Source organism: Opisthorchis viverrini (assembly GCF_000715545.1).
Source record: "Opisthorchis viverrini unplaced genomic scaffold opera_v5_20, whole genome shotgun sequence".
Classification (NCBI taxonomy): Eukaryota; Metazoa; Platyhelminthes; class Trematoda; order Opisthorchiida; family Opisthorchiidae; genus Opisthorchis; species Opisthorchis viverrini.
In genome coordinates, this window is record NW_008751676.1 from 3067510 (window position 1) to 3093989 (window position 26480).

The 26480-nt window shown below is 42.2% G+C and overlaps 1 protein-coding gene across 1 annotated transcript in view; it reads left to right on the forward strand.

The window, feature by feature from the left end:
- T265_01854 (hypothetical protein) overlaps window positions 1–18557 on the forward strand; it is a gene marked incomplete at both ends in the record, with an annotated part of 58161 nt that extends 39604 nt beyond the window's left edge. Inside the window, 3 exons of the mRNA XM_009165964.1 lie at window positions 7765–8114; window positions 9820–10049; window positions 17886–18557. Coding sequence (XP_009164228.1) covers window positions 7765–8114; window positions 9820–10049; window positions 17886–18317 — 1012 coding nt within the window. The remainder of the gene's footprint in view (window positions 1–7764; window positions 8115–9819; window positions 10050–17885) is intronic.
- Window positions 18558–26480: the final 7923 nt, after the last annotated feature.

A 26480-nucleotide genomic window follows, 5' to 3' on the forward strand; every position in this document is an offset into this window, starting at 1 on the left:
CATTACAGCAGAAATTCAAGTAAGAACAAAACCCTCAAAGGAGGAGAGAGTTTCCTACTCCCAGGATGTGTAATATGGAGGAACTTTCGCTGTCCCTTCAAGAGCACTTGTGGCATTTTGATTAACTAACATTTAAGTTTGAAAATGCCGATTTTTTGACATCATTGTCATCTGAGAGAACACGCAGGTAGGAGCCTCTATTTGGCTTTCTTGGCTCACCTATGGCATAATTAGTCTCTGAGGCATAAGATAACCGAACGTGGCTGATCAAGACGTTACTTATGTCTGGTGTGGCACACGAAATTAAAGTGGCCAGGTCTAATATAGTGTGAAGGAGTGCATTAGCGTCCAAAAATGACAATGGGGAATTTATACCCACAATTAAATAGCATTATTAAAATATTCACTGGACTGTGCTATGTTAGGGCTTTGGTTTAAAACAATCACGTGAAGTCATACATTTTATTCAAGGTCAAAGTTTGACGATAGGACTAATATCAACAAAAAACATTCTTCATGGAACTCGCTGAAATATTATTCAGACTGTCACAAAAACCAAAAGAGTGTTAGATATCGGGGAACAAAAGCCTTTGAACCGGTTGACAGACCAAAGTTCTGAGACGAGTTTACAATTCTACTAAGCCATTGTTCTCCTACAGGGTGAACGTAGTTAGTGCTATTCATCTAACGTCTGTACCATAGATGCTTCCTCAGACAAGCGCTTCTTGACTTTTAGTGGTGACTAAGATAGATTACGTCACTGCAGCTGGGTCAACGGCTAACCAACCTGCATAGAGTATCGGAGTCGGCTTTAGAGAAAAAGGCATCGGCTTACGTGACACCGGAGAGTACAATAACCCAGGTTTTATCTTTGCCAATTTGATGAACTTTTGCGTCTCTGGATGATGGTAGCATGAACTTGGCTCATCAGAGGCCTTTTACACCCCACAAGAAGACGAAAGTAACTGAATCAGATACAAGTGTCAGATACAGGTGTCTCGGGTTACTTTGTAGTGAAGCGATTCCTTTGCAAGGGAATGATTTTTCTTTTGCTTCAAATGGACTACCAAGACCATTTCAAGCATCCTAATTCATTTGCTCTTAAAGGAACCAAATCTGTTTGAAAATCTTCCTGTGCATAATTTATTCATATTTCTTCATATGTTTTTAGCTACAGAATTCACCGTGCTGTCCAGCCTGTCTCAACCAGTGCATCCCGTTCACAATCAGTTAGTCAACCTCAGGGAATGAAACCTTCCATCTCCTGTTTTGATTATCGCGAGTGGCACCTGAAAGCTGGTCCCCCGAGTGTTCCCTCGCCTACGTTTGGGCAGCTGACCACGCCTCCTTTGGTACCACGAACTGTGGTACTCTGGAGATCTGGTAGTGAGAAGGAAGATGACAACGGTGCACGATCTTCTTTTGGATTGTCTCTGCGGACTGCAAAAGGTTAAAGTGCTTTGTTGTTTGCAAAGTTAATCTGAACGGTTTTCGGTGCCTCAACGAACTCATTTTCCAGTGGTGGTTGACTGCAGATATGATGTAAGCTCCGACCACCGCCGAAAGTTCTTACAGGTCTTAACTTGGGACTTTGTTGGCGTGGTCCCCCACCATGGAGTAAAGGTTTAACATAAGAGGACAGCATGAACTCGAAAAGTATATGAATTGTTGTGAAGATCGTTGGTTCCTTGAAGGTACAAAGTAGTCAGCGGCTGAAAGCTGCTAGAGTTCTTAGTTTCAGTGGAAGCATATTTGGTTTGGAAATGTCGTGACAATTGTAGCGAACCTCATGGCAGGCTTTCTGCCAAAGTATGGTGCAAGTTTTTTTAATCGTTTAACTGTAGCTGTCTACTATTATTAATTGAGTCTTAGCAAGTTAGCTCGATGTTTTTTCACTACCATCCAACCTACAGTGCAAAAATTGGAAGACCGCGTGTCAGTTGAAATTCAGATGTCCAGCAAAAGCCAAACACTAGTTTTCTACGTTCATTCGGTTTAAGGCCAGCCTTTTTCTTGCTGTGAAGAAGCATTTTCCACCCACGAGCTGGTTGATATTGATAACATTTCATGTCAACCGATAGACAGAAATAACAGCGCTGAGGGATGCTCACTGTAACCATGAAAGCCTAATGATGGGCGTTATGCACATGACAAGCAGATGAAATACAATCGCTTTAAAGTGACCGCTGACGCAGCCGGTTTGAAACTCATTCCAAAAATGTGCGCACTGTAAAAGCCGTAATGCAGCCATTAGAGCGCTTATCACTGTTTGCCTAAAGGTTATTGTGCAAATCTGACAAACCCGAACAGAAATAGCTGTCATGTCAAGGCGGGTACTCCAAAGATACACTAAAGTAGCATCAAATCCACACGGCTTCCTTGAACAACGGCTCTTACAAAATGAGTGTACAGAACCATTAGGTGGGCAGGAACTGGACTAATATAACGACTAATACAACGGAACACATGGAGTGAGATACTCTACCCGTTGTATTTTTAAGGGACTCGCATGTTCGTCAATACCGAAAGCACACCGTTATTCAGACAACTGAAGGCTTTTTCAGTGAGACCTTTTGAGTTCGATCGAATAAGAGTCGAGTGACTGTAACAAACTCGATACATGATACATTTACGTAAACATTCATCTTTCCGCAACGGAGGGAACGAGAACCCCATAGGAGTACCATCCCATCAGCTAGAAAACATTTTATAAATTTAGGATTCCTTTGTATAAGTGCAGACGACGGTTGCTCCACAACGCCTCAACTATTACTTTCTGGTCTGCTTTTTTTTAAATTTGATTTGAGGTTCCATCAGCTGAGATGGTAGTAGTTACTCTGCACATCATGTAAATACTTCACTATTGAATGTAGCGTGTTTTGTTTCTCCGATAGTCATTTCGGTTGTTACTCGTTGCAACGGCTCATGAATTATCCCCTGCGGAACACAATTACTCGGACTAGACCCGCCAGGTTTCTGTGCCGAAATATTAAACACTCACTACTTGACATGTCGTCTTCAGTAGTCATCGTGTTCCACTGAAGGCTACCAAATTTTCCATGTCAAACCGTCATGCTGGACGGAACCACAAGACGTCAAAGTTCTGCTTTGCCCTATTCTTTAGCAGGTCTGTTTGCACTTCAGAAACATCAGTTTGGCCATGACCTGTTTTGCGTTTTATCCAACTAACTTGAGCATTTCCAGCTGAAAATGTTCCAAACTAGCTACTCCACGCAAATGTTAGCATTTTCTTGACTTGCCTCATTTATCAGAAAAGTTTTGGAAACGAAACATGGATTGTTAACAGCTATCACTTATTCAACACTCCTTCAACGGTTTGTAACAAAAATTAGTCTGATAAGTGAAACAGTGGCCTTGCAATAATGTTTCCAACATTTTTACCCTTAACTAGGAGTTTGAGAAATTAAATCATCAGGTATTTTAGTGAGAATGACAAAATGCTTCACGTTGGGTAACAAGCGAACGGGAAAGCAGGATATAAAGGGAGAAGCCCCTGGAAACAATTAAAAAGAACTTTCCGTAATTTCAATCGCTGGAACACAGAAACAGGCTTTTCAGTTCGGTTTGTCAGCTATAAACCATGTACCAAGAGGATGTTGGTTCTAGCTGCTACGGTTTCGTTCACCGAAAAATGAGAGAGTTTGAGAGATATAACAAAGCAGCGGATGCCACGACGTGATCACTCAGTTTGGGGAGCTGGATAGTAAAGCTGATAGACTTGATACAGAAGCGGCACCTTCTGCCTGATTGAGCCATGCCGGCCCGTGTGAAACGACAAGTGTCTGTTGCTCCTTTATAGCAAATTGGTTATTTTGGAATGAGAGAATGCTCCTTGACCACTGCTACTCTCATCTCAAAGTAGAGGTGCATGAAACACTATGGGTACCAATGGATGCACTTTTAATCAGCAACTGATAAAAGCAGAGACAACAGTCTATTGATGCCAAGTGCTTTTATTAGCTATCGCTCAAGGCTATCCTCTCTATTTCGCACCCACAGATCCACAAATGATAGCCACATTCCAGCCAACCGCCAGCAGACCCAGCCTACAAACAGCAACACGTATCGTTCCAAATATGCCTGCTCACAAAGCTGGCATTCGCGAGGGCGATTTTATACTAAAGGTAAGAAACCACTTATTTTAAGGAACACAGAATCATGTACACTGCAGTCCACTTGTCTTTCAATTGTATTCACTTTTTGTGTTAACTGGAAAAGCATACACCCTGGGAGCGCGACGATTAACAAGTGGTCATACAAACAACTCAGGTTTTATCTTCTCACATGTTGTATTGTCATGTAGAGGGTTGCAAGGTTGATCCTCTTCTGCAGTTTGTTGGTGGCTTTTAAAGGACGCGAAGATTACGCATGTGCTTTGTGTTACGAACATCGCGTGAACTTTATTCTATTTTCTAATGAGTCTTATGTTTCAACTCATAAAATTGTACTTTACAATTGAGTGGCTGTATCATTGTGAGTGGTTGATCAGTTGGGTTTAAACGAAACAAATACTGCATATGTTTCGCTCATTAGTCCTACACAGTTACGAGTGACATGTCAATTTATTCCCCTAAATAGTGGATATACTTAGACATCTGGTATACAGTGGTTATGGGGATTGCTAGGCACACTCTGCTTAGTGAAGTGGATAGACGAACAACGAGGAAAGGAACAGGTGGACTAGTTGGAGGAGTAAATAAAAGTCGAGAGTGTAAAAATATACGCTACTTGAATTAGGAATTTAGAATCCAATGGTTCTGATAATAAAACTTTATGGGACGAGTTATACTTTTGTTCTACGAATCGGATGAGATCGGAGAATTCGCTGTATTATATAACCAGTATTCTATTTCACTTTTCACTTCCAAAGCACCCTCTTTACGACATCTGAACACAATTCAATTTGGGTCAACTTTTAGGGCTTTTAACTTCTTAAAAAGTTCGTGAATAATTGTTTGTAAGGGATCGATTTTTCTGTGAGCAAACATTGATGAAACAGGAAACCTTGATAGGGGTAAACAGTTGTTGTTGGCTGACACAGAATGTCCGTATAACATTATGAATGATGCAAGCGTTTTTGCAGTTATGGTCAAAAGAGTTGAACTGTTTTTCTCATGAAACAAAGAAAGTTGTACGTCTCGTTGTGTGATATGACGGCTGAGAACGACACAGATATGATGTCACCACGTTCATTTGCATAGTCATGCAAACGCAAATGATGGTCGTGTGACAACGCTGACATGAATTTGGGTGCATTCATTGGCTGACCTCATCTACCGATTTGTCATAGGACGATGGTTCACTGTTTTGTCTACATTTGTAGGATTCATGCATAAATTACTCGAGAGTGTTCACCATCCCTAGGGAAGCTTTGTTGTCCTAGTACGAAAGAGGTAGTTGTTATAGTTACTAGTCCGAGTATGTGAAGTTGTTTTTTCTGCGATAGGTTTGGAGTTCGCTAGGGAAGATGGAGTTTGTCTGCTAAACGTCCTCTGTTTCAGTCAGTAATAAATAACAAACAAAAGATTTTTGCCCTTATGGGACTCTATGAACAGCTTCAAAATCCATCAGTCTATTATTCCGACGAATATGCATCCTTATATTTGGCGGAGACCATGTAGCGAGCGTATATCTGAAACTTTTATACGAAACTTACTTCATATGGGACGATTCGTTATCTAGGCTATATAGGCATCAGCTTCTAAGCTTGACAGTAATCACTGAGATGTCCTGTCTATGTTCAGACAAGTCACATATGGTAACAAGCTTTCGAAAAACGGCTATCATCTTACCGAACGTGACTGAGACCCGATGACTAACAGCTCCACATCCAATCACGAAATGAACACGGAGAAAGCATGTGACGAATAAAGATTCTAGTAACACCTCCCAATCGCCTTTATAAAGGTGTAACTAAAAAAGCACGTGCTTGTTTTTCAGTCAACGATACCCGCGGAACGGCGGACTGTACTTGAGTTCATCTGATGCCTTCCATTCGTCTAAAATTTCAACATTCCAGTAGTTCAAAGGGTCGCCGACGTCAGTAGAAGTGTCTGTGAATCCTATGAAGTAGATTTAGCAGACTATGAAATCTGAAAACTGCCTTATGACCTGAGCTATTCTTTCTATGTCATATCATATGATCTACGGATTCCCCCATGAACTCATCAAGAATAGTACACAATGAGCACAGGCATTCATTCTAATACCCCTTCTTCTAGCTTACACACGCTTCATCCTCCAGGCCATCTTACGAACAAATTTTCCTGCCAATTTTGTAGAGGCAATACACATAGTTTTGTTATAAAAGTGTCAAAATATGTCTACCGTCCATCCATTTGGGCTAATGATGTACATGCTTCGTCAAATATGGCCATCTGGCGTTCCAGTAAACAACTTATTATGAAACAGCGGACGTTTTTCCTGTTTGAGCTTAGAATTGAATACAAAAAAACAACCAAATTAGATATTGTGTTGGGAGAATTATTAAGTATCAGAAAACTCGCACCGACCTGTCTGCTGTAAATGTCGTATTCTGTTATCCCACCGGTCAATGTGGGACTCTCCAGTTTGCTCATATGTATATATGAGACTGAGGGGGCCAAGTGGAAAGATTATGGCTAATCCTTACGTTTGTCTGTCGAAAACTTCGATGAACCAGATTTGCATCTCCGGCATTCAGAGTAAAATATGTCCCTATTCAGGAGATACACTGGTAGGAATCTGGTTACTCTACATGCTCAGTCTCTGATAAAAGAACATGAGTAAAAAGTGATGGAACATCCCAGAGTAAAGCGTTACTTACTTTGCTTGATTAGCAAACAAGATTCCGACTGGCCCTAGTACTTCACCAAACCAATTGGTGAATTTTGAACAGCCAGAATTGGACCTAGTTTCACACCAGCCCTGTGCACTTTAGTTGGACCACATGCCCCATGAGTTCATGCTATTTAAATTTTATGCGCCGAACGTACCAACGCCTTTTAACTACCTCTACTTCTCCTGCTACTGCTGTTAATGTATCGTCCTTCGCTTTCGGCGACATTTTGGTGCTATCACACTTAACCAGTTCCAATTTTTTCATTACTGTCGGTGCTCTTCAAAAGTACCACAGCTGCTCCTTTGTCTGGATTTGTAATTCCTTGTTGACTCTAGGCTGTCGACATGACTGTGTAGGTGCTGATGCCTAGTTTGTTCGCTTCCTGACTATTTGGGATTTTAATCCGTCCCCAGTATTGTCGGAAACGGCCATAAAACCTGTTTATGAAAATAAATGTTCTAGAGTATGTTTCGTTGTCTGAAATGCTGTGCTGACACAAAAGGTGCGAGATTCTTTGCCAAGAGAAAATGCATCCACAGAAGTACTCTCTCCAGATTCAACTATGTAGAATTATACACTAACGTAGTGAATCTATTTGGAATGTTGAACCACAACTGTCGTTTGTCTAGATGTCCTTTTTTGAGCACTTGAAAGACACACTTTCGCGGCATATTATGCTACCTCGGAAAAAACACATTGGTGCTTCTCATCATTACTTTTTTAGGACAAGTTAAATGGTATCCCTACTAAAATATGAACAGGCTTGTGGTTGGTCTACACAGTGAAGTACTATTTGGGAATTTCTCCATGGAACACTCCAGTGATTAGTTGTGAAAGAAGCTTCCAAAGATTTTCCAAATAAGTTTATAAAGTTTTCTTTTCCTCTCCATTGCGTCATAGATAAATGGGATCGATATCTCAAGGGCATCCCATGACGAAGTGATCCAATGTCTCTCTGGGGCGGTATTGGATTCCGTATGTCTGACGATTGTCAGTCCAGTGATCCAACATCCATCAGCTCCGAAACCACCGCCACCCCAACCGCAAGTATCTGCTGATCAGACCACACCGGCGGCAGTGATGAACAAGAGTGACCCTATTTCCGATCAGTCGACGAGCGCCAGCACGAGCTCCGCTACATATTACAGTATGCCTGTTGATGATAATTCTAAAGGTTACCAAGTTCCCGGCCAGAGTGCCAAGAGTGGACGACCTGTACTGTCTACGGAGAGCTCAGAGCTTTCCTCGGCACGGAGCTCGGACCGCACAAACTGTTCGTCCATTCAAGGTGTGACTCTATCTTATCTACAATACCACATAAATTAGTGCAACTGTAGGATTCATTTAGACTAGTAGCTTGAAGCCTTTAACGCATAATAACCACACAGTCAAGTTACCCGAAATAACAGCAACATAACTTCATAAATGTCAGGCGCACACAAGCTGGTTCAACTGTCCGCTCTTACTTTAAGCTCTGTCGAAGCTCGAAAAAGTGAATTACGCATGAAAGTTTATGGAAAGATGAAGGAAGCATAGTACGCATCTACCAGCTATGGGTGGACCGTGCACAAAAAATGTTTCCAACCCAAGAGAGTAAACTCGGAATAATGGAAACGGTTATTGCTCTAATTTCCTGATATCTCCCCAGGGTTATAAAATCAGCGACATAAAGACAGGATGACAAATGCCTCTTATCAATGGATGACAAGTAGACAGGACAGAATCGTGGAAGCACCACAAAATATTGTCTCTCAACTTTTGTTTTGATGATATTTCCCTGTCCGGTTACCTCAAGAACTTTACAGTACACCAGGGCTTATATTTTATAAATTTGTAGGTAACTATTTGACTGATACCTCCGGATTCCTTTCGCAGGACAGTCATAATTTTAGTTTTGCAATCACAATTATTCGCACTTTTCTTAACAGAGGGCGAGGTGGCTCATTGGTTACTGACTTGAAGATCCGTGGTTAGAATCCGACCTCTAGGTTTAGGCAACCTGCCTGTATCCCAATCCTCTTGCCCATTTCAGTGGCATGGCAGCTTGGCTGAAAAAGAGTGTGACGCCTGAGCGATCTTTGTAATATCTCTGCGTGGATGGAGATGCTTTTAAAAGCAGCCACTGCCACACCATCGCGAAATGGAGCATAAACCAACTCTGAATATGAGTGGTATGAAACAGGGCGTTGTCCTTAATAACACTGTGAACTGGTGCTCAAATGGGATTGAAATGAATATAAGCTAAATCTCTCCTTTATAAGGTTGTTTGAATGAATGCGCTGAACAAAATCCGACTCATATTTTAGTTGACGTGACACTCAAGAAATTGAACTCTCTTTCTCGATACATTGTCACTCCTTTGATCTTGCTGTTCATGGAAAGGATCATGGAGTGCGATAGGAGAAAGATAAAGCCGTGTGTGTGTGCGTTTATTCACACGTGTTGAAGGTAAACTCCAGGTTACAATGCGAACTTTGCATGTGAACCAATCCAGACAACCTGCACATGGACCGATCTATAATGCATTGATCCGAACCAGCAATGAACATCACAACGTGACTGTCAAAGTTCAGTACGACAGAATATCTATCCGAAGGGGTCCATTCACTTAAAGGTACCTGCTAGTTTTCAGTTTTACAGACGACCCTATGGAGCAAGAAGCTATCTCTCTTACTCGTAACCGTCTTTCTTGACACAATAACTAGGGGGAAGAAAGCAGAAGCAAATGCTCTGTTCTTAGGAATTTCCGACTGTGTATCTTGCGTGTGGCTATCAGGTTAGTGGGTGACCTATAACGAAGCTGAATGGCAGCATGTTTGAAACTCGACTGAGTGGATGGAAGTGTAATCCAATCTGAGCATAATTTGAAGTGTTTTCCGACAGTTATCCCGTTGAACAATCGTAGATGTTTCAAGTTTGATTGATCATTTATTCATTTGATCATTTCCTCATTTCCTTTGCCATCTATTTGATCCTAGACGAAGGTGTATGGAGTCAGTCGACAGGTACAAGCAGCAACAATGTATCTGCTCGAAGCTCACTGGTATCACGTCCTCACACCCTGAACATAAGCACCAAATCAGCAGATGTGCCTCCCGCAGTTCGTCAATATTCTGGCAGCAAACTGGATGTTCAGATCAACGCATTACCTCAACCTCCAAAAGTTGTTGGTTTGACACGATCAAGGACAACATCCGGACTTGCTGAGGTAGGACGGGTTTGTTTAAGTATATCCAGAGCATTGCAGTACGTCTGACTTAGTTGGGTAACGATAAATAGGGTGTGTGTATTACCACACTTGAGTCATCACTTTCATTTGGAAAGTTGGGTGTGGTCGTTTGAGCACTACTCATGCGTATTTTCTACATTGTTATCGGTTGTCTAGTCAAATGACAACGATTGGTAACCATGGTTGCAATCATCTGTGCCAACATCCGGTGGTAACTCGCTTTCACACACCAGTAAAAACGGAACGAGTTGGAGTTACTCGATTGATATCAATGACTTTACCAGACGTCAGTTCTGATATCCAGCTTGGTAAACTTATCCCCATTATGGATTCAAGTTAAATCATCCAAAACCTGCCGGATTTATCCAACCGTATATCTATGTGCAGTTCCTTCTGCCATATACGCACCAGAGCAACTGGATTCATCAAGAACGACACGGCTCAGTATTCTCACAACTTACGCTCACTTGTTTGCGTGTATGGTTTTTTTCAAAGGCTTTGTGGAAGACGTAGTGTCAGGTTTCTGACGAAAAAAGCCTTTAGAGATGTGGAACACGTCAAGTGAGCCAACATAGCTTACGGGCACGTCTCCAAAGATGTGAGAGAGAATAGTTCTCAGTGTGAAACAAACAAGGCAAATATTGACAGAAACATACACTTGGGAAGAATAGTATTAGAAAACTAGAGGTTGAAAGCTTAACATTCTCTTTGTGAGTTTATCCAGAAGAACGTTATGCGATTTGAATAAAAGCCATTTATTATCTTCCGGATAGTATGAATGGAGCAGTCCGATCACACATCTAACCGCTGCCTAAAAGTGTAGTTGTTGAGCCAACATAGCTTACACGCACGTCTCCAAAGATGTGAGAGAGAGTAGTTCTCAGTGTAAAACAAACAAGATAAATATTGACAGAAACATACACTTGGGAAGAATAGTATTAGAAAACTAGAGGTTGAAAGCTTAACATTCTCTTTGTGAGTTTATCCAGAAGAACGTTATGCGATTTGAATAAAAGCCATTTATTATCTTCCGGATAGTATGAATGGAGCAGTCCGATCACACATCTAACCGCTGCCTAAAGTGTAGTTTGAAAAAAGCTGACTATGTATTATGATTTGGACAAGCAGCTAAGCCCTTATAGACTGAAGATTTGCAGCATCTACGAAATATAATCAGTCAGAATATTGTCATCTCCGCGGCTTTTAACCGACGAGTCTAGACGAAGCTCAATGCTTATTTTCTATCCATGAATTCAGGGTGGCGCGCGGATTCACAGCTTGTTCCCCTGCTCAAAGTAACACACAAGCAGACCAGGGTAGATCGCTCGGTAAAAAAATCTGTTACTCAGTGAGATTTAAGCCATTTGATATGTCACTCAAATCAAAAGAATGTTTGGGTGGGGGGGGGGGAGGGTAGGAATTTTGGCTGCACCAATTTATTTTCCTAGCCCTCTTTCCCGAGAAGAACCAAGTGGGAACCAGATGGTACCCTAAGCGACCGGATTAATCACCAAAAAACAAACAGTACTATTAAAATGCTCCGTCATACTTGTCCTATCTAGTGCTTAGATTTACTGTTCTCTAGTCACGTCAGGTGGTTTCTAGCTAACCACAAGTGTTGAACTGTTCGATGACATCAACAATCTCTTCATCATCGAAAGTGGTGTGGCCAATAATTGACCTCACATGTTATAGGCATATTTGATGAACGCCATAGTTGCACTGCGAATTTGACGTGTGGTAATTCTCGTCCAGTTCCTTGGAAGACAAGTTGCTGGCTGCCACAGTATATAAATTATGTAGAGGTGCATCCTGGTGGTACATTATTTCGTTATGCTGCCAGTAAACGAACATTCGTAGTGCCCTAGGTGACGTGACTAACATTCAGGTCCACTGTCTTGTGTGCTTTATCCACAGGCAGGTGAGAGTATTCAATATCTAAACTATTCAGTTATGCAAGGAATATGATTCCAGTTTTCAACCACACAGGAAAATCATCCCTATCAAGTTGAGCTGTGATACGTTTACATACTGTATAGGCGCCACACTTTCGTCCACAGACGATCTGGAAACAAAACGTGGATTCCTGTACATCGGAGGTAGTAGTCGTTATCATTGGCGAGTGACTCCAGATGGGGAGATGGGAAGTCAAGCAGCGAGGGTGGCAGTTCGAATGCATTGACGTTTTGAGCGCGTCACTGGGACATTTCTGTCATTCTCTGTAGGTATCGATGCATCCCAGAGAGACCGTAATTATCAGAGCAACTGCTCGTAATGGTTTTCAGAATTTGTCCCTGACCAATCGCTTGAACTACTCCAGTTGGTTTCCGCTATCCACATGGCTGCGGAAAAAGTGCTTTCCGAGAAAGTCGATACATCGAGGCCCGAAGCACGAGACCAAGCCACAACAACTCATGGAATGTGATGAGTGAGCATCAATGAACTAGTGTTCCTACCCCATTCGAACAATGATGTGAACATAGTGGTGGTCAAAAAAAGAAGTTTTTTCAATGCCTCCAGCTCGAAGCAGCCAGGTTTCCGGCCTATATAACATAATGAGGTGTACAGAAGCATTTAACCTCGACCTTGAAAGAAAAGCTGATCTTACGGCTCCGTCACAAATAGTGCGGGTTGCACAAAGCCTCTCTGCTCTCCCAGATGCAGATAGAATTATCAATCTCAGCTTGACCAGCGTGACTGATACAGCTAGCGAGGAGACAAATGTGCTTGTAACTTCAGTCGGCTGGGATGAACGTGAACTGAAACGTGCTCACATTATGGCGTGATTGAAATCAAGTGCTACTGCACAACAGAAGCGACATTCTCGAATCTTGGGTCTCCGTCATTGGCTGGTAGCCACATGATCCGAGTGAGGTCAAGGTCAATTTGTACGGTGTACGGCTTTCTGCTGAAAACATCCACATGTGGAGGATGTTTTCCGTTGTCGGTGTGGTGAATATCGACTCCGAAGCAACCGCCCGGAGACGATCCTAACGGACTCAGGCGACCGGCCCGAATATTTATAGCACTAGCACGAATGATGGTGTCGGGTTTTCTTGTTTGGCAAATCCGTTCGGTTAAAGTCCGTTGGACAGGGTCATTCTCGGCTCCAGAAGCGCAGTCAGCTGGAGTACAAGCTGATACTACTAACGGGCGCTGGCTATTAGGTGGAGTAGCAGAGTATGATTGAGTTTAATAACCCAATGGGGGAAAAAGGAATATTCGCCTGAATGCAGTTGAGTCAAGCACGTCCAGCCCTGGAAAGGAGGGTAACTTGTATGCCATATATTCCACAAATCCCTGCTTCAAACACACAGAAAATAAAATGGAAGACGCCGGCGTTTGGAGCTTTAAAGTGCATTTCTACTCTTCAGGCTTGTATGCGTTTCACGGGGGTACAGAATATATCAACTTTAAGAGAGTATAATGAATGGGCGGAACTGCCTGTTTGTAAACTTGATATGAAGTACCGACGTCGAAAGCTCCTAGGTAGAAATAAGCGTGCAGATATGTTTGCGTAATTCCGATTAATATCAACGGTTGGCAAGTTGTAGATGACACGTCGGTCAGACAACTAACACTCAAATGAGGCACCACTTTAACCTGTAAGAGGGGGGGCAGGGAATCGGAAAGACATCAGCGGACAGAGAACTTTGAGAGCAAATGATGTTTCTTTTGCTAATACACCGAAGTATAATTGGGAAACCCCAACCTACACTGCACATTTGTAAGGCTGTAAACAGTTGGGTTTTCTTAGGAATATCTTTACCAAAGCTCAGGACTTGGTAGTCCCACCTGCTCCGCTACAGCGAGCTGACCTAGCCCGAAGGTGTAAAAAAATATGGTATCACCCCTAGTTTTGTTGAAAACAGCGGATGCTTCTGGAGCCGCGTTGGACTCTTGGTGAGTTCTAAGTAGACGTCAACCTTGTGAGATGATTCAATGTCGGTTGCGGTAAACATTTGTACGGTTTTTAGGACCGAATTCTTCTAACCCGTCCTTCCGCAGGGATGGCAGCTTCTCTGCTCCCAGAAACGCAAATATACTGGCTGCCTTGAGAAAACATCTTACGTACAAATTCATCTCCAGTTTTCTTCGTGTTAGGGTCATCGTTGAGCAGTAAGGATTCGCTTCCCTCACACCCCCGAATAATCTAATTTACTACTCCTTCCTCTCTAATGGGAAGTACCAGTGGTGCTCTGCCTGATATCGGGTGAGGTGTAACATCACTTTCGGCTCATCAGTGATTGTCCAGCTACGAAAGTTTTTATGGAAACAATCAGGTTCTGTGGTAATGCACATCAATCTGTTAGTTTGTAAACTTAAACCACTATAGAACCGAACAGGAATCAATGAGAAAACAACATTAAATCCAGTACAGGCTATGACAACAGTCCCCATCTTGTAGTGCCAGTGTAGCGGTTTATACTACTAATAAAGCATGCAATTAACCTTTTGGTCTGGTATCCAGGCTTCGCTTTCATATCTGACGGAAGGTGAAGCTCACTACGGGAATTATGGAACCACCTTGCAATTTTCATTTATTATTCTTCACCAGTCAACTTCAAGAAAACGCTTGAGATTGTTCAATTTTCAAAAGCTCTGTGCAGATGAAATGTTTACTTTGTGTCTAACGGCTTGTAACCGCTTAGTCCGTGTTTGTTAGTAAACAACTTTGCAGAGAAGGGCGCTCCCCACTTCATTTGTAATATTTTGTGGTTTGCGGGTCGATAATATCTGTTCTTGGGGAGGTAACGCCCTAACCATCGCCCTACTAATCCAGATTTCAAGCATACAGTGGTATTCTGGTTCTAAATCTGCAATCTAATTGAAAAAAGTAACAAAAGTACATCATGCTTATCGATATCCTCAAAAAGCTGACAAAAGCTAAAAATGGTCAGAATGCAGCTTCGCTGGTGAGCAGGCTTTTAATCAAATAGCCCTCCAGAAGATAAGAAAATGTGATTAGCTGGTTCTACCTGTCTGCCGGTTCACCAAAAACATGTACGGCTCCATATTTCATAAAAAAAGAATAATTCAAATATCCTGGCCACAAGCTGGCAGAACAACTGCTAGCATCGTTGGTTTAAGCCAGCAAAGCATAAGGAATGAGAAAGACATAATCCTGGAAATTCGTCAACTTTTGAGAACTCCTGGTCTGCGGCTAGAATGAGTTGTCTGTTGGTTGTTCAAAATTTGACGATCGTCTCAGTTCGCAGAACCAGCTGGTGAGCGGAATCATCCCTCCGGTTCATTGTTACATGATTACCAATCCAATTATGCTGACCTGTACCAGGTGCTGCTATTAGGCGTCGTAAATGTCTGGGGATGCCTCAGATCCTTTGCTCACAGAATTCACGTTGTTTCAGTCATTTATGGCACCTTTCAACATGGTTTAATACAAATCAACGTTCGGACACCAAGCCACTTTCTTTTTATGTGACAAAAGACGGTCCGAAAGCTCAAAATCGGCGAGGAAACTTTCATAATTATGTTTGGTCAAAACTGTGGTCAGATGAACGATGTAACCGAGTGTCAACAGCAGTTACATTACGGGAAACGCCTGCCAATTACATGCTGTTGCTTGTGAAGGCGTTGTCAAACGCAAGCCTGTTTTGGAAGTTTCAATAGTACTGTGGCAAAGTTGTGGTAATTAAGTGAATAAAGACTAATTAATTTATAAAATCTGCAATCAGAGCATCAAGATAAGAGCACACGTGTATCTGCTCTGGAAGGACAGAGCTTATCCTGCCGAGAGGCACAGTAGCCTCTACATGATGTCATCACAATTTCTTCCACTCCAATAGCCGCACCGTAACCCGAACGTGAGAGAGGATTTCAGTCAATTCCACTTGTTATTTCTAAAGAATACCAGGTAATGCAGTGGTTGTGAATTTGATCATTTCTTTATATATTTAGCTATTAATCTGCGGGTACTTGACTTGTCTGTATTAATGAGGAGTTGTTATGACCGGAAAAGAATTTGTCTGGCGAGCAAATTTCCAAACCTGGCTCGCGTGATAACGAGTAAATACATACATCAGGAATCCCCACCTCGGAAGTACTAGGACGGAAGGCTTTGCACTGGACATGGTCAGATTTGTGTTCACAGTTAGAATTGAGGATGATTAGGATGATAAGTTTAGTTTTAAAATGGTTCGGACAATGTTATCAACAAGCTGCGGTATTTCGCAAAATATTTCCCATTCATGGTGTTCAGTAGCTGTCTCTGTTTAGGAGAGACTGACTGATGAAGACAAGGAAAGTGTAAAGTGGAACGTGCTTTCCGATCCATCGGCTTTCCTCAGTGATCCGCATAGCTTCACTAGGTTGTTGGAAGTTGTATGGTCATATGGTACGTCTTAAAATGAGAGCTCCAAGTACAGAAATAGACACATCTGGGGGACAGACGCGAACCAGCAACCTTTTGCTTACCGGATGGATTTTCTGCCGACTGAACTACTGATAACGGTGCCTGCTGGTAACTGATTTGCAAACTTTTCGTCACCATTCGAGAAGCAAGAAATACGAACCATAACGCAACGCAGCACTTGAGTGAAACAATCAGAATCCAAGTGCGATGATTATCAATGACCAGTCAGGCTACACCTCATAGCCACTTTTTGTAAACCAAATAAACGCAAGCATGAAGAGAGGGACTACTCACCCAACAGCGAACTAAAATGTCTCCCCGAATGGCGACGGAACAGTTGCAAATCAATCGCCAAGATTGACGAACAGATCAACAGCCACCTGATCAATTACCACTTAATGAACGCGAGCTACCAATATTCCAACAAATTACGGACCGTCACTGTCTGTGACGTTTTTGCACCAAGGCTTCGTCGTGAATAGTAATAATAATGATCATAGTCATCACCAGCGGCAAAACACCGGTAAAATATTATTCGCACCTCACTATTATAATGCACAGCAATCGGCTGATCTGAGATGAACTATGACCTACCCCCTGATGACCTGTGAGTTTGAGTGTTTGTTCAGCTGTACCAAAAACTGATATGCTCAAAGAAAAGCAGTCGTCTACTAATGGAATTACTTGGAGTATCACAACCAATCTACTCGACTCCTTCAGTTTACTCAAATCATTGTGGCGGCCCCTGAGTAATGCACATCTTTTGGCACGATATACTTAAAGCATCTCACGCGATGTATGTAGGCGACCAAGCTGTCGACATTTGTTTGACCCACCTACGTAAGACTGTAGTCTTTACAGTCGATATGTGGGCGTTCACATTAACTAAGCGTATTCATTCTCAACCTTGGTCAGATAATAGTACACTTAGGACTCATTAAGAAAGTGATAACAAAGAATCGATTGTAGTGGAATAAAACCGGTTTGGTGGTTCCGCTCCGAAAAGACAAGCTGATTAGCTGAATGAGTGCATCCGTCGTAACTGAAGAGTTGGCCATAGAGCTATGAAACCCATTTTCATCCATCCAACTGCAAACCAAGAAACCTATCGTTCACAACAACAAGACCTAAATTCTACTAGCAAGTAGCCATGAAAAGGATTCAAAATAGAATGTTTTCAGTCCTATCCGCCTACATTTTTCCGGTTCTCGGCTATCCATTCAGAGATACTTTTCTAAGCGCAGTCGTTTTCACAGTTCGTACTGGGCGACTCTAGTAATTTAAACCGCCGTTTTAGTGGACATCTGAACCCGCTGATAATTCTTAGAGCGTGAAATCCGTTTACTACGGAGATACCGGGCGGTTCCCATTTAGAAGTGTTACTCGCATTTTGATGTCCAGACGTATCCAATGTACAACCTTCCTGTCCTTCGTAATTTCAGGTACACAGCACAACTACCGATTCCACTTCCCTAGCACAATCCCTATACTTTGCAAGGCACCCCAGATTTCGCAGGATAGGATCTCATGATTCACAATCTTCTACGTCCTCCGTTGGCGTTCCTGCCTGTCCAACTCAAACAAGGAAAATTCCCGTGAGATCCAGGTCTGGTGTGCACACAGAGCCACGTAGTCCCAAGAATATGAATCTTCCTCAGAAGCTTGAAAAACCTTGCAACGGGTCGCCGGGCGGAGCAAAAATTACAGTCATCAAAGCCGACCGTGAGGCTTCCAGACAACGAATTTCTTCCGCAGAGACGATCAACTCAAATAATATACGCCACTATCCGGCTATTCAGAGACGCTCACCACCTACTAACGAACAAGTTAATCCAGAGTTGGTCCTCCTTCCTCCTCCAGCACAGTTTCGTTGATAGCTTTGACTATTTAAAAAGCGCATTTTAGCGCTTCTACAGTACATTCCAAATTCCTTTTCAGGAATAGCTCTTTCACTAGATGTACAGTGATTTATTCTATACTGTGATAGTGATTGCACAGATAAGGAAACAACGCTCGTTTGTATCTTCAGATAACTGAACTAATACCAATAAGATTTTGTCTACCATTTGCACTTTCCTCAACTCTTTGGCTTCAGCATATTAATTGCCTCTAAAGGTTAGCAGATATAAATAAATGAGGTTATTCTGAATTAAAATCACTCAGTTTCCGTTGATTATCCACGGATGTAGCTATGTATGATAAAATACTACTAAATTGTAATTTTTGTAACTTGACTTTTCGGAGGCTTAACGGGAGGGTAGCTTCAGGGCGCGCTAAAATCCGTCTCTGATCCTCTTTAGGAATGCAGTTAACTTGCCGTTATTTGTCGTTTTTGAGAATGTGCACACCCATTTGATTTTTAACCTATTTTCCCCGATTGAAGAATGAGGGCGTCGGAATCATAGATATCGCCGAAATATCGTCGGCAACATGGGCCCAGAAATACAATGGGTGTGTTAGCCATTCGAAATTTGATGCTCCACCTGACCGAACGAAATTAAGCACGCAAGGTGCAAGATATCAACCAATTTTCATGCTAAAGCGGATTTTAAAACATAGGAACTGGCTGCGGTGGCTTTATCTGCTTTATCTAGTTAAGGCTGGTGTGACCTCGTTCATGATGGGTCTTTGTAGTTTTCCCCACCTGCTGGAATCCCAGTTCCAGTCATTTGAACGTCAATAAAGGCTCATGTCCGAGCTTTTGAAGAGCTATCCGAGTTTAATCTTCACTTCACTGTGGAACAATTATGCTGTTACTTATAACTCGTAGCTAACACTTGTGTCAGGTTGGTCTCAAACATATGAAAAGTGAACCTCAAATATGCTGACGACTTTGCCCTGTTTGGAGAGATCACAAAAATTAACAATCTTCATCAAACTGTCAATCATCGGCTATTCGTCGGACTCACTTTCACCAGCATGCGGCTAAAATAATACAAGGAAGCATACGTTCATGTGACAATCTTTCAAAGAATGTCAGGACTAAGCAGGCGTCAGCACTTCAATAAATACACTCAGCTATCGCAACCAGAGATAAGTTGAAAAAAGACTGGTTATCGTACTCAGGCAGCAAAGACTGCCCCTGTGTAACCTACAAAAACTAGCACAGGAAAAAATAATTCAGTTTGTCTACAAAAGTCGGCATGAACAAAAGAAAGATCTACCCAGCTAAATGTAGCTCTCTATAACAGAATACCGTCAAAAAATCAATTATTTCTAACCGCTTGTATCGGAGGTGCACCAGTCAACTCCGCCAAATCTGATTTGATAGTCTAAACACGCATCAAAGACATGTACCTCATAGAAAAAACACTTAGCAGTTTAGTCAACTTAACCAAAAACCTGAATGCAAGCCCTGTAGACGCACAGTGCTGTCCGGACATGACCAGGCTTACACCAGTGTCCCAGAAGGCACCTGTAGACCTGTATCAGTGCCGTCAGGTCACTCTATAAGCAGCCCGACCCCGGTGTTGCTTATGGGACCCGTTGATGGGTGGGACTTCTCCTGTGTGGATCTAGCAACTGTGTTTCTTAAGATAGCAGCAGGGTGAGGCACAGTTGAAGCCATCTTATCGCATCACAGACGTCAATCACTGTGACGCGACCGACGAAAGGAGCCTCTCTTTGAAGAATTCAAATAGTCTTCTTCCAGAGGCATTTGACTACACTGGCCACACAAACTAAACATTAGAAGTATCTTGGCCTGTTTTTCTCTGTGATAGCTCGCCTACTGATTTCGACGCGATAAATTACTCGTATTAGCTTCCAGACAAGCACCTTGCTCCGTTACGGTGTGCTTTCCAAATGGGCTCTTCAAAAAACGCACATCCCCAAACTTCTAGTTTGTACATTGGGTGGAGTAGTCATTCATTAGTTCATGCTCAAATCCCCCAGTTCCGTGAGCGTATCCTCAAAGGGACAACTACCTTGATCACAACAGCTGTCGACTGCACCAATCCAATACGAGTAAATCGGTAAAACTTTGCTTAGAATTTTTCAAGCATACGTTCAAGTATGTAAAAATCTACGTTCAAACTTAGGCAGAAAGAACGGTGCGAAATAACAGCCTGAAATACATTATTATACTTGGCTTACTGGAGTGTATTATTCGTTAATTGGACAGGTAGCAGTTCAACAATCGCCGCTAACAAAAAACTGTTGATGATTCTATCAACAGAGGGCTCCTCATGACAAGCAACACTGAAAAGGCCCAAGACATGATATACGAAATTCTTGCTAACTGAAACTACTGAAAATTGCAGTCTTCAATACTCGCAGCTGCGCTTTGTGAGAAAAAGCATCAGAATTTGTTCTGTTATCACATTTTTTCTTCCTTACGATGAAACTCGGAGGATACATGGGCGTACTTCATCCGTGAAGCTCGTTCCCACGACTGGAGAAAGGCCACTGCGTACAAACACGGCAGTATAATCCGGCTACCAAGTTTAAGAAAGCCTTACGGAGACTGCAAATCTCAAGTGTTCATTCATCACGTGACTCTTTTCTGTATCACACACCTGAGGATCATTTGGCATGGTCGAAAGGACAAATTGGTTTTGACACCAAAGTGTAGTTGCAAGTGGCATACGAGTAGGGAGTTAACTCGAAAATGGGCAGCGGCAAATGANTAGCTAACACTTGTGTCAGGTTGGTCTCAAACATATGAAAAGTGAACCTCAAATATGCTGACGACTCTGCCTTGTTTGGAGAGATAAAAAAAACTAACAGTCAATCTTCATCAAACTGTCAGTCATCGGCTATTCGTCGGACTTACTTTCACCAGCATGCGACTAAAATAATACAAGGAAGTATACGTTCATGTGACAATCCTTCAAAGAATGTCAGAACTAAGCAGGCGTCAGCACTTCAATAAATACACTCAGCTATCGCAACCAGAGATAAGTTGAAAAAAGACTGGTTATCGTACTCAGGCAGCAAAGACTGCCCCTGTGCAACCTACAAAAACTAGCACAGGGAAAAAGAATTCAGTTTGTCTACAAAAGTCGGCATAAACAAAAGAAAGATCTACCCAGCTAAATGTAGCTCTCTATAACAGAATACCATCAAAAACTCAATTATTTCTAACCGCTTGTATCGGAGGTGCACCAGTCAACTCCGCCAAATCTGATTTGATAGTCTAAACACGCATCAAAGACATGTACCTCATAGAAAAAGCACTTAGCGGTTTAGTCAACTTAACCAAAAACCTGAATGCAAGCCCTGTAGACGCACAGTGCTGTCCGGACATGACCAGGCTTACACCAGTGTCCCAGAAGGCACCTGTAGACCTGTATCAGTGCCGTCAGGTCACTCTATAAGCAGCCCGACCCCGGTGTTGCTTATGGGATCCGTTGATGGGTGGGTCTTCTTCTTTGTGGATCTGGCAACTAACTGTGTTTCGTAAGATAGCAGCAGGGTGAGGCACAGTTTAAGCCATCTTATCGCATCACAGACGTCAATCACTGTGAGGCGACCGACGAAAGGAGCCTCTTTTTGAAGAATTCAAAAAGTCTTCTTCCAGAGGCATTTGACTACATTGGCCCCACAAACTAAACATTAGAATTATCTTGGCCTGTTTTTCTCTGTGATAGCTCGCCTACTGATTTCGACGCGATAAATTACTCGTATTAGCTTCCAGACAAGCACCTTGCTCCGTTACGGTGTGCATTCCAAATGGGCTCTTCAAAAAACGCACATCCCCAGACTCCTAGTTTGTACATTGGGTGGAGTAGTCATTCATTAGTTCATGCTCAAATCACCCAGTTCCGTGAACGTAACCTCAAAGGGACAACTACCTTGATCACAACAGCTGTCGACTGCACCAATCCAATACGAGTAAATCGGTAAAACTTTGCTTAGAATTTTTCAAGCATACGTTCAAGTATGTAAAAATCTACGTTCAAACTTAGGCGGAAAGAACGGTGCGAAATAACAGCCTGAAATACATTATTATACTTGGCTTACTGGAGTGTATTATTCGTTAATTGGACAGGTAGCAGTTCAACAATCGCCGCTAACAAAAAACTGTTGATGATTCTATCAACAGAGGGCTCCTCATGACAAGCAACACTGAAAAGGCCCAAGACATGATATACGAAATTCTTGCTAACTGAAACTACTGAAAATTGCAGTCTTCAATACTCGCAGCTGCGCTTTGTGAGAAAAAGCATCAGAATTTGTTCTGTTATCACATTTTTTCTTCCTTACGATGAAACTCGGAGGATACATGGGCGTACTTCATCCGTGAAGCTCGTTTCCAAGACTGGAGAAAGGCCACTGCGTACAAACACGGCAGTATAATCCGGCTACCAAGTTTAAGAAAGCCTTACGGAGACTGCAAATCTCAAGTGTTCATTCATCACGTGACTCTTTTCTGTATCAAACACCTGAGGATCATTTGGCATGGTCGAAAGGACAAACTAGTTTTGACACCAAAGTGTAGTTGCAAGTGGCATACGAGTAGGGAGTTAACTCGAAAATGGGCAGCGGCAAATGAGAATGGTCCCTTCGCAGGAAATGTAACCGAATTCTGGAAATTTCCTTATTATAAATTGCGCAATCCAGAGAAAGAATGCGCTCTACGCAGACAGACATTCTTTGTCCGGGAGCGCTTTTTCTATTCTGTGATTTCGTCAATTCCAGTGAAAAAATCACGAAATGTAGAGTTCCGTATGAATTTCCTTTTAGTCGGTCGACTGTGTGCCATTGAAAGCTCTAGTTAATGTGTGTACGGTGTTAAAAAAAACTGATGTTTCATTTCAATGACAACGGATTGTTGAAACCAAATACCGAAGCTAGATTAATTGCGACGGTTTTCTGCAAGACATTTTCATCAATCATTTTATTGATCGTTGGGACAAGCAGGATCAATCATGGGATTCAATAGCAACCAAATGACAAAGAATCGAATGTGTCAAACAAGTTAAGACTTATACCTTTTGTTGTTTGAAGTCACGCGAGCTAAAGGCAACTTCTTTTTCTGGAGAAGACCCATTTACAAAATACACCATGAACAGTTGGACTGCTCTACTCAAGAAACCAAAAAAATGGGATGATAATTTAACTGATATAATATCGTTTTTCAGTTTCTCACTTGAAACAGTGTTGCTTAACACAATTCTACTTACTCAGTTTGACACCAGACTGGTGATAACTTAAGGGTTGTTGCACTCTTCGTGAACATCTTTGTGCATCTAACATGCAATACTTCAGTGAACAGTAAGCATCGCAATCGTCGAAATTTACTACTAAAATTCAGCGATGGTACCAAAATTTTCATGTAGTACACCCTGGTTCGTTTTCTCAAGTCTGAGTTCTGCTATGAAAGCGACTGTTCCGTCAACAAGAGGAGGAGGTTCTGTGCTGGCCATCAGACGTGAAAGTATCTCCCCGAAAAAGCGGTTTTCACACGAACGGGTCTGTCTTGAAGGCAGATTTTCTTGTTACACGTTCAATCGCTCGGGTCAAGACAGAGGATAAACTCCCAAACTACATCTTCAGTTGGAAATTTCCTTTACAAACAGAGTTGGATTGTTCTACTGAGCCAACAGGCACGGTAAAGCTGTCTTAACCTGCCTATGGATCAGCAGCATGCCGCTCCTCATAAATCTGTTGGCGGACTTGAAACAGTTTGTTCAGTAACTCTGAACTAAACATTTCGGTCACGAATGGCTCCCTGAAAACCTATCCAACCAGACCTACCAGGAATTTAGTGTTACAATCTATCGGTCACACTGTTGGCGTTAAGCAATCCGGTGTTGCTTGACCTCTGACATGCTGACTTATCAGGAAAAGGACCCTTGTACCTCGTAGCGTCTTTTGTTTTCTGACCAGTTTGCTTGCAGTCTGCAAGGAATGAGGAAAGTTAAAAATTCCAATTGTAAATTCCATTTCGCGAATGAGGTCACTCTCTTTTGACAGACTGTTTTGTTCTGTTGGGCTCAAACCTCTGGTGAGTTTCGTGAGATGAACACTGCTGGCAGCACATATATTTATTTCTCTTGCAAATGAAGTTCCACTCGAAGTTCCCCCCAAATCTCCCTGTTATGCATAAACTGTAATCGTTGCTTGTCAAAACCAAAGTTGGGTGCTTTGCACACGCATGATGAGAATGCATTTCTGAGATAGCCGGATGGGAGAGAGTGATAATCAGGCTTACTCACCAAGTCGACCTTTTTCGTTCACGGCAGACCGAATTAGATTCACGCTCATAGCTGGACCAAATCTGTCGCTTAAAGCGAGATGTAACAATCATTTTACTGTGACATTAAGGAGGCAAAAATTACTCACTGGAAATCTGCTCTTATCTCAAATTCAGTGTGACAAAAGGTAATAAACATATCTTTGCTGTCTTTACTTATTTTAAACGACAACATTTGCTTCATGAATGTTGCCTATGTGACTGGCTTTGCCCCACAAGAATTAGAAGCGGGCTTCTCCAACTGGGGGATCATGGAGGCATTTACAAATCCAGGCTTGATAACTTTCATTGAAGTTTTTAACTGGATACCTATATCATGGATATTAAATGAGGATTAGAAATATATGGGAAAACACGATCCCAAAGCTGGAACTGTTTCCTGGCATAGCGGATATCTGTAGAATGGTCAATAAATCCACAAGTTCAGAAAAAGTCCTCCAAACAGAAGTCAGAATTTCTGAATCTGTCTTAGTTTTCCGTTTTGTCACTACTAGACAAGTGGGTTTCAGGTGAGTTATGGACAAATGAGTTAATCTAGTTTATGTTCACCATCAGGTTGGTGTACCACCAAGCTGGACAATGCCTCCACGATCTCCACACTTTAATTCTACAAATCACCTGAATATCTGGGCCTGAGTCAAGTGCAAATAGTGTAGGTGGTGACAGAGGCCGTATTAGGGTGGTGATAGTAGAAAAATCCACGCATCATAAACTACCACACCTTATAGAAATAGAAGCAGATTGACAGTCTGGTAGTTGCTGTCCAGATGGAAAGACATCAAACTTATTAAGCCGCTACAATAGACTGTCACTAAGCATTCTGACGTAACTTACTTGAAATTGTGTTGAAATATGTATCCTCCTGTAGCGTTAGAACTGCTTGATCAACAGCTTCCTGGGTTCAACTGTGCTGTCCCTTTTGCAATATCCCAGTAATAAAGCAACTGTCATAGAGAAATTCTAGTGATAAATGAGGTTTTTTACTCTGTAAAAGCTGAATTATCATCTCGAACATTCACCCTTGGAAGTCAGGCATGAAATGAAGTAGATTTTTTGGTCCACTTACTCATTCCCAATTCAAGTTATTTGCAGCTAGGCAGTTGGCTGAAGAACACAACTTTGAAATCATACGCAGGCAGTAGAGTCATATTAATCGGTAACAGAAGACAAACGCCAAGATTTTTAATCCAGTCCGGGGTATTGTTGTCAATCTCAGATAAGCAGAAGAACTAAGCAACTCCGTACTTGGACAAAATGAACGTCTAGGAGCTGTGTTATGACCTCGGCAATGGTCTGCGCGCTCAAGGTCAAAAACACTCATTCATCGTATCTAGTGTCACCTGCCACAACTGTAAGAGGCGCCAATGGACACCTTGTTCCAAACAATATATCGACCATGAGAAACGCTTCCTGAAAACATGGAAATTTTTTGCTGCAGCCACTTGCAGACTCAGTTAAACGTGACGTGACCCACTTCGAGTACTGTTTTGCGTAATTCCGTCAAAAGAAGCAAAGTGGTGCTGGTCACAAAATTGTCGGACATTGTTCAACTAAACTAAGAGTCGTTCAACCTCAGATTGTAACCCTGTACCACCTGTTGTCACAGGGATTATTGCATCAGAAATGTAAATTAGGCGGATTACGCCTAATTGCTTTCCGGATGGGCATTAAGAACAAGTCGCGTCAGCTACTGGTGATTCGAACCACAGTCGGACTGAAAACGGAGTTTGCTGTACGCTAAATACACGCGTATGTATATCCATTTGGGTTTAAGGCGAGCGTCAGCTGACTCTCGCCTGAGTATTCCATTTATAATATACCTCAGCTGAATGTACTG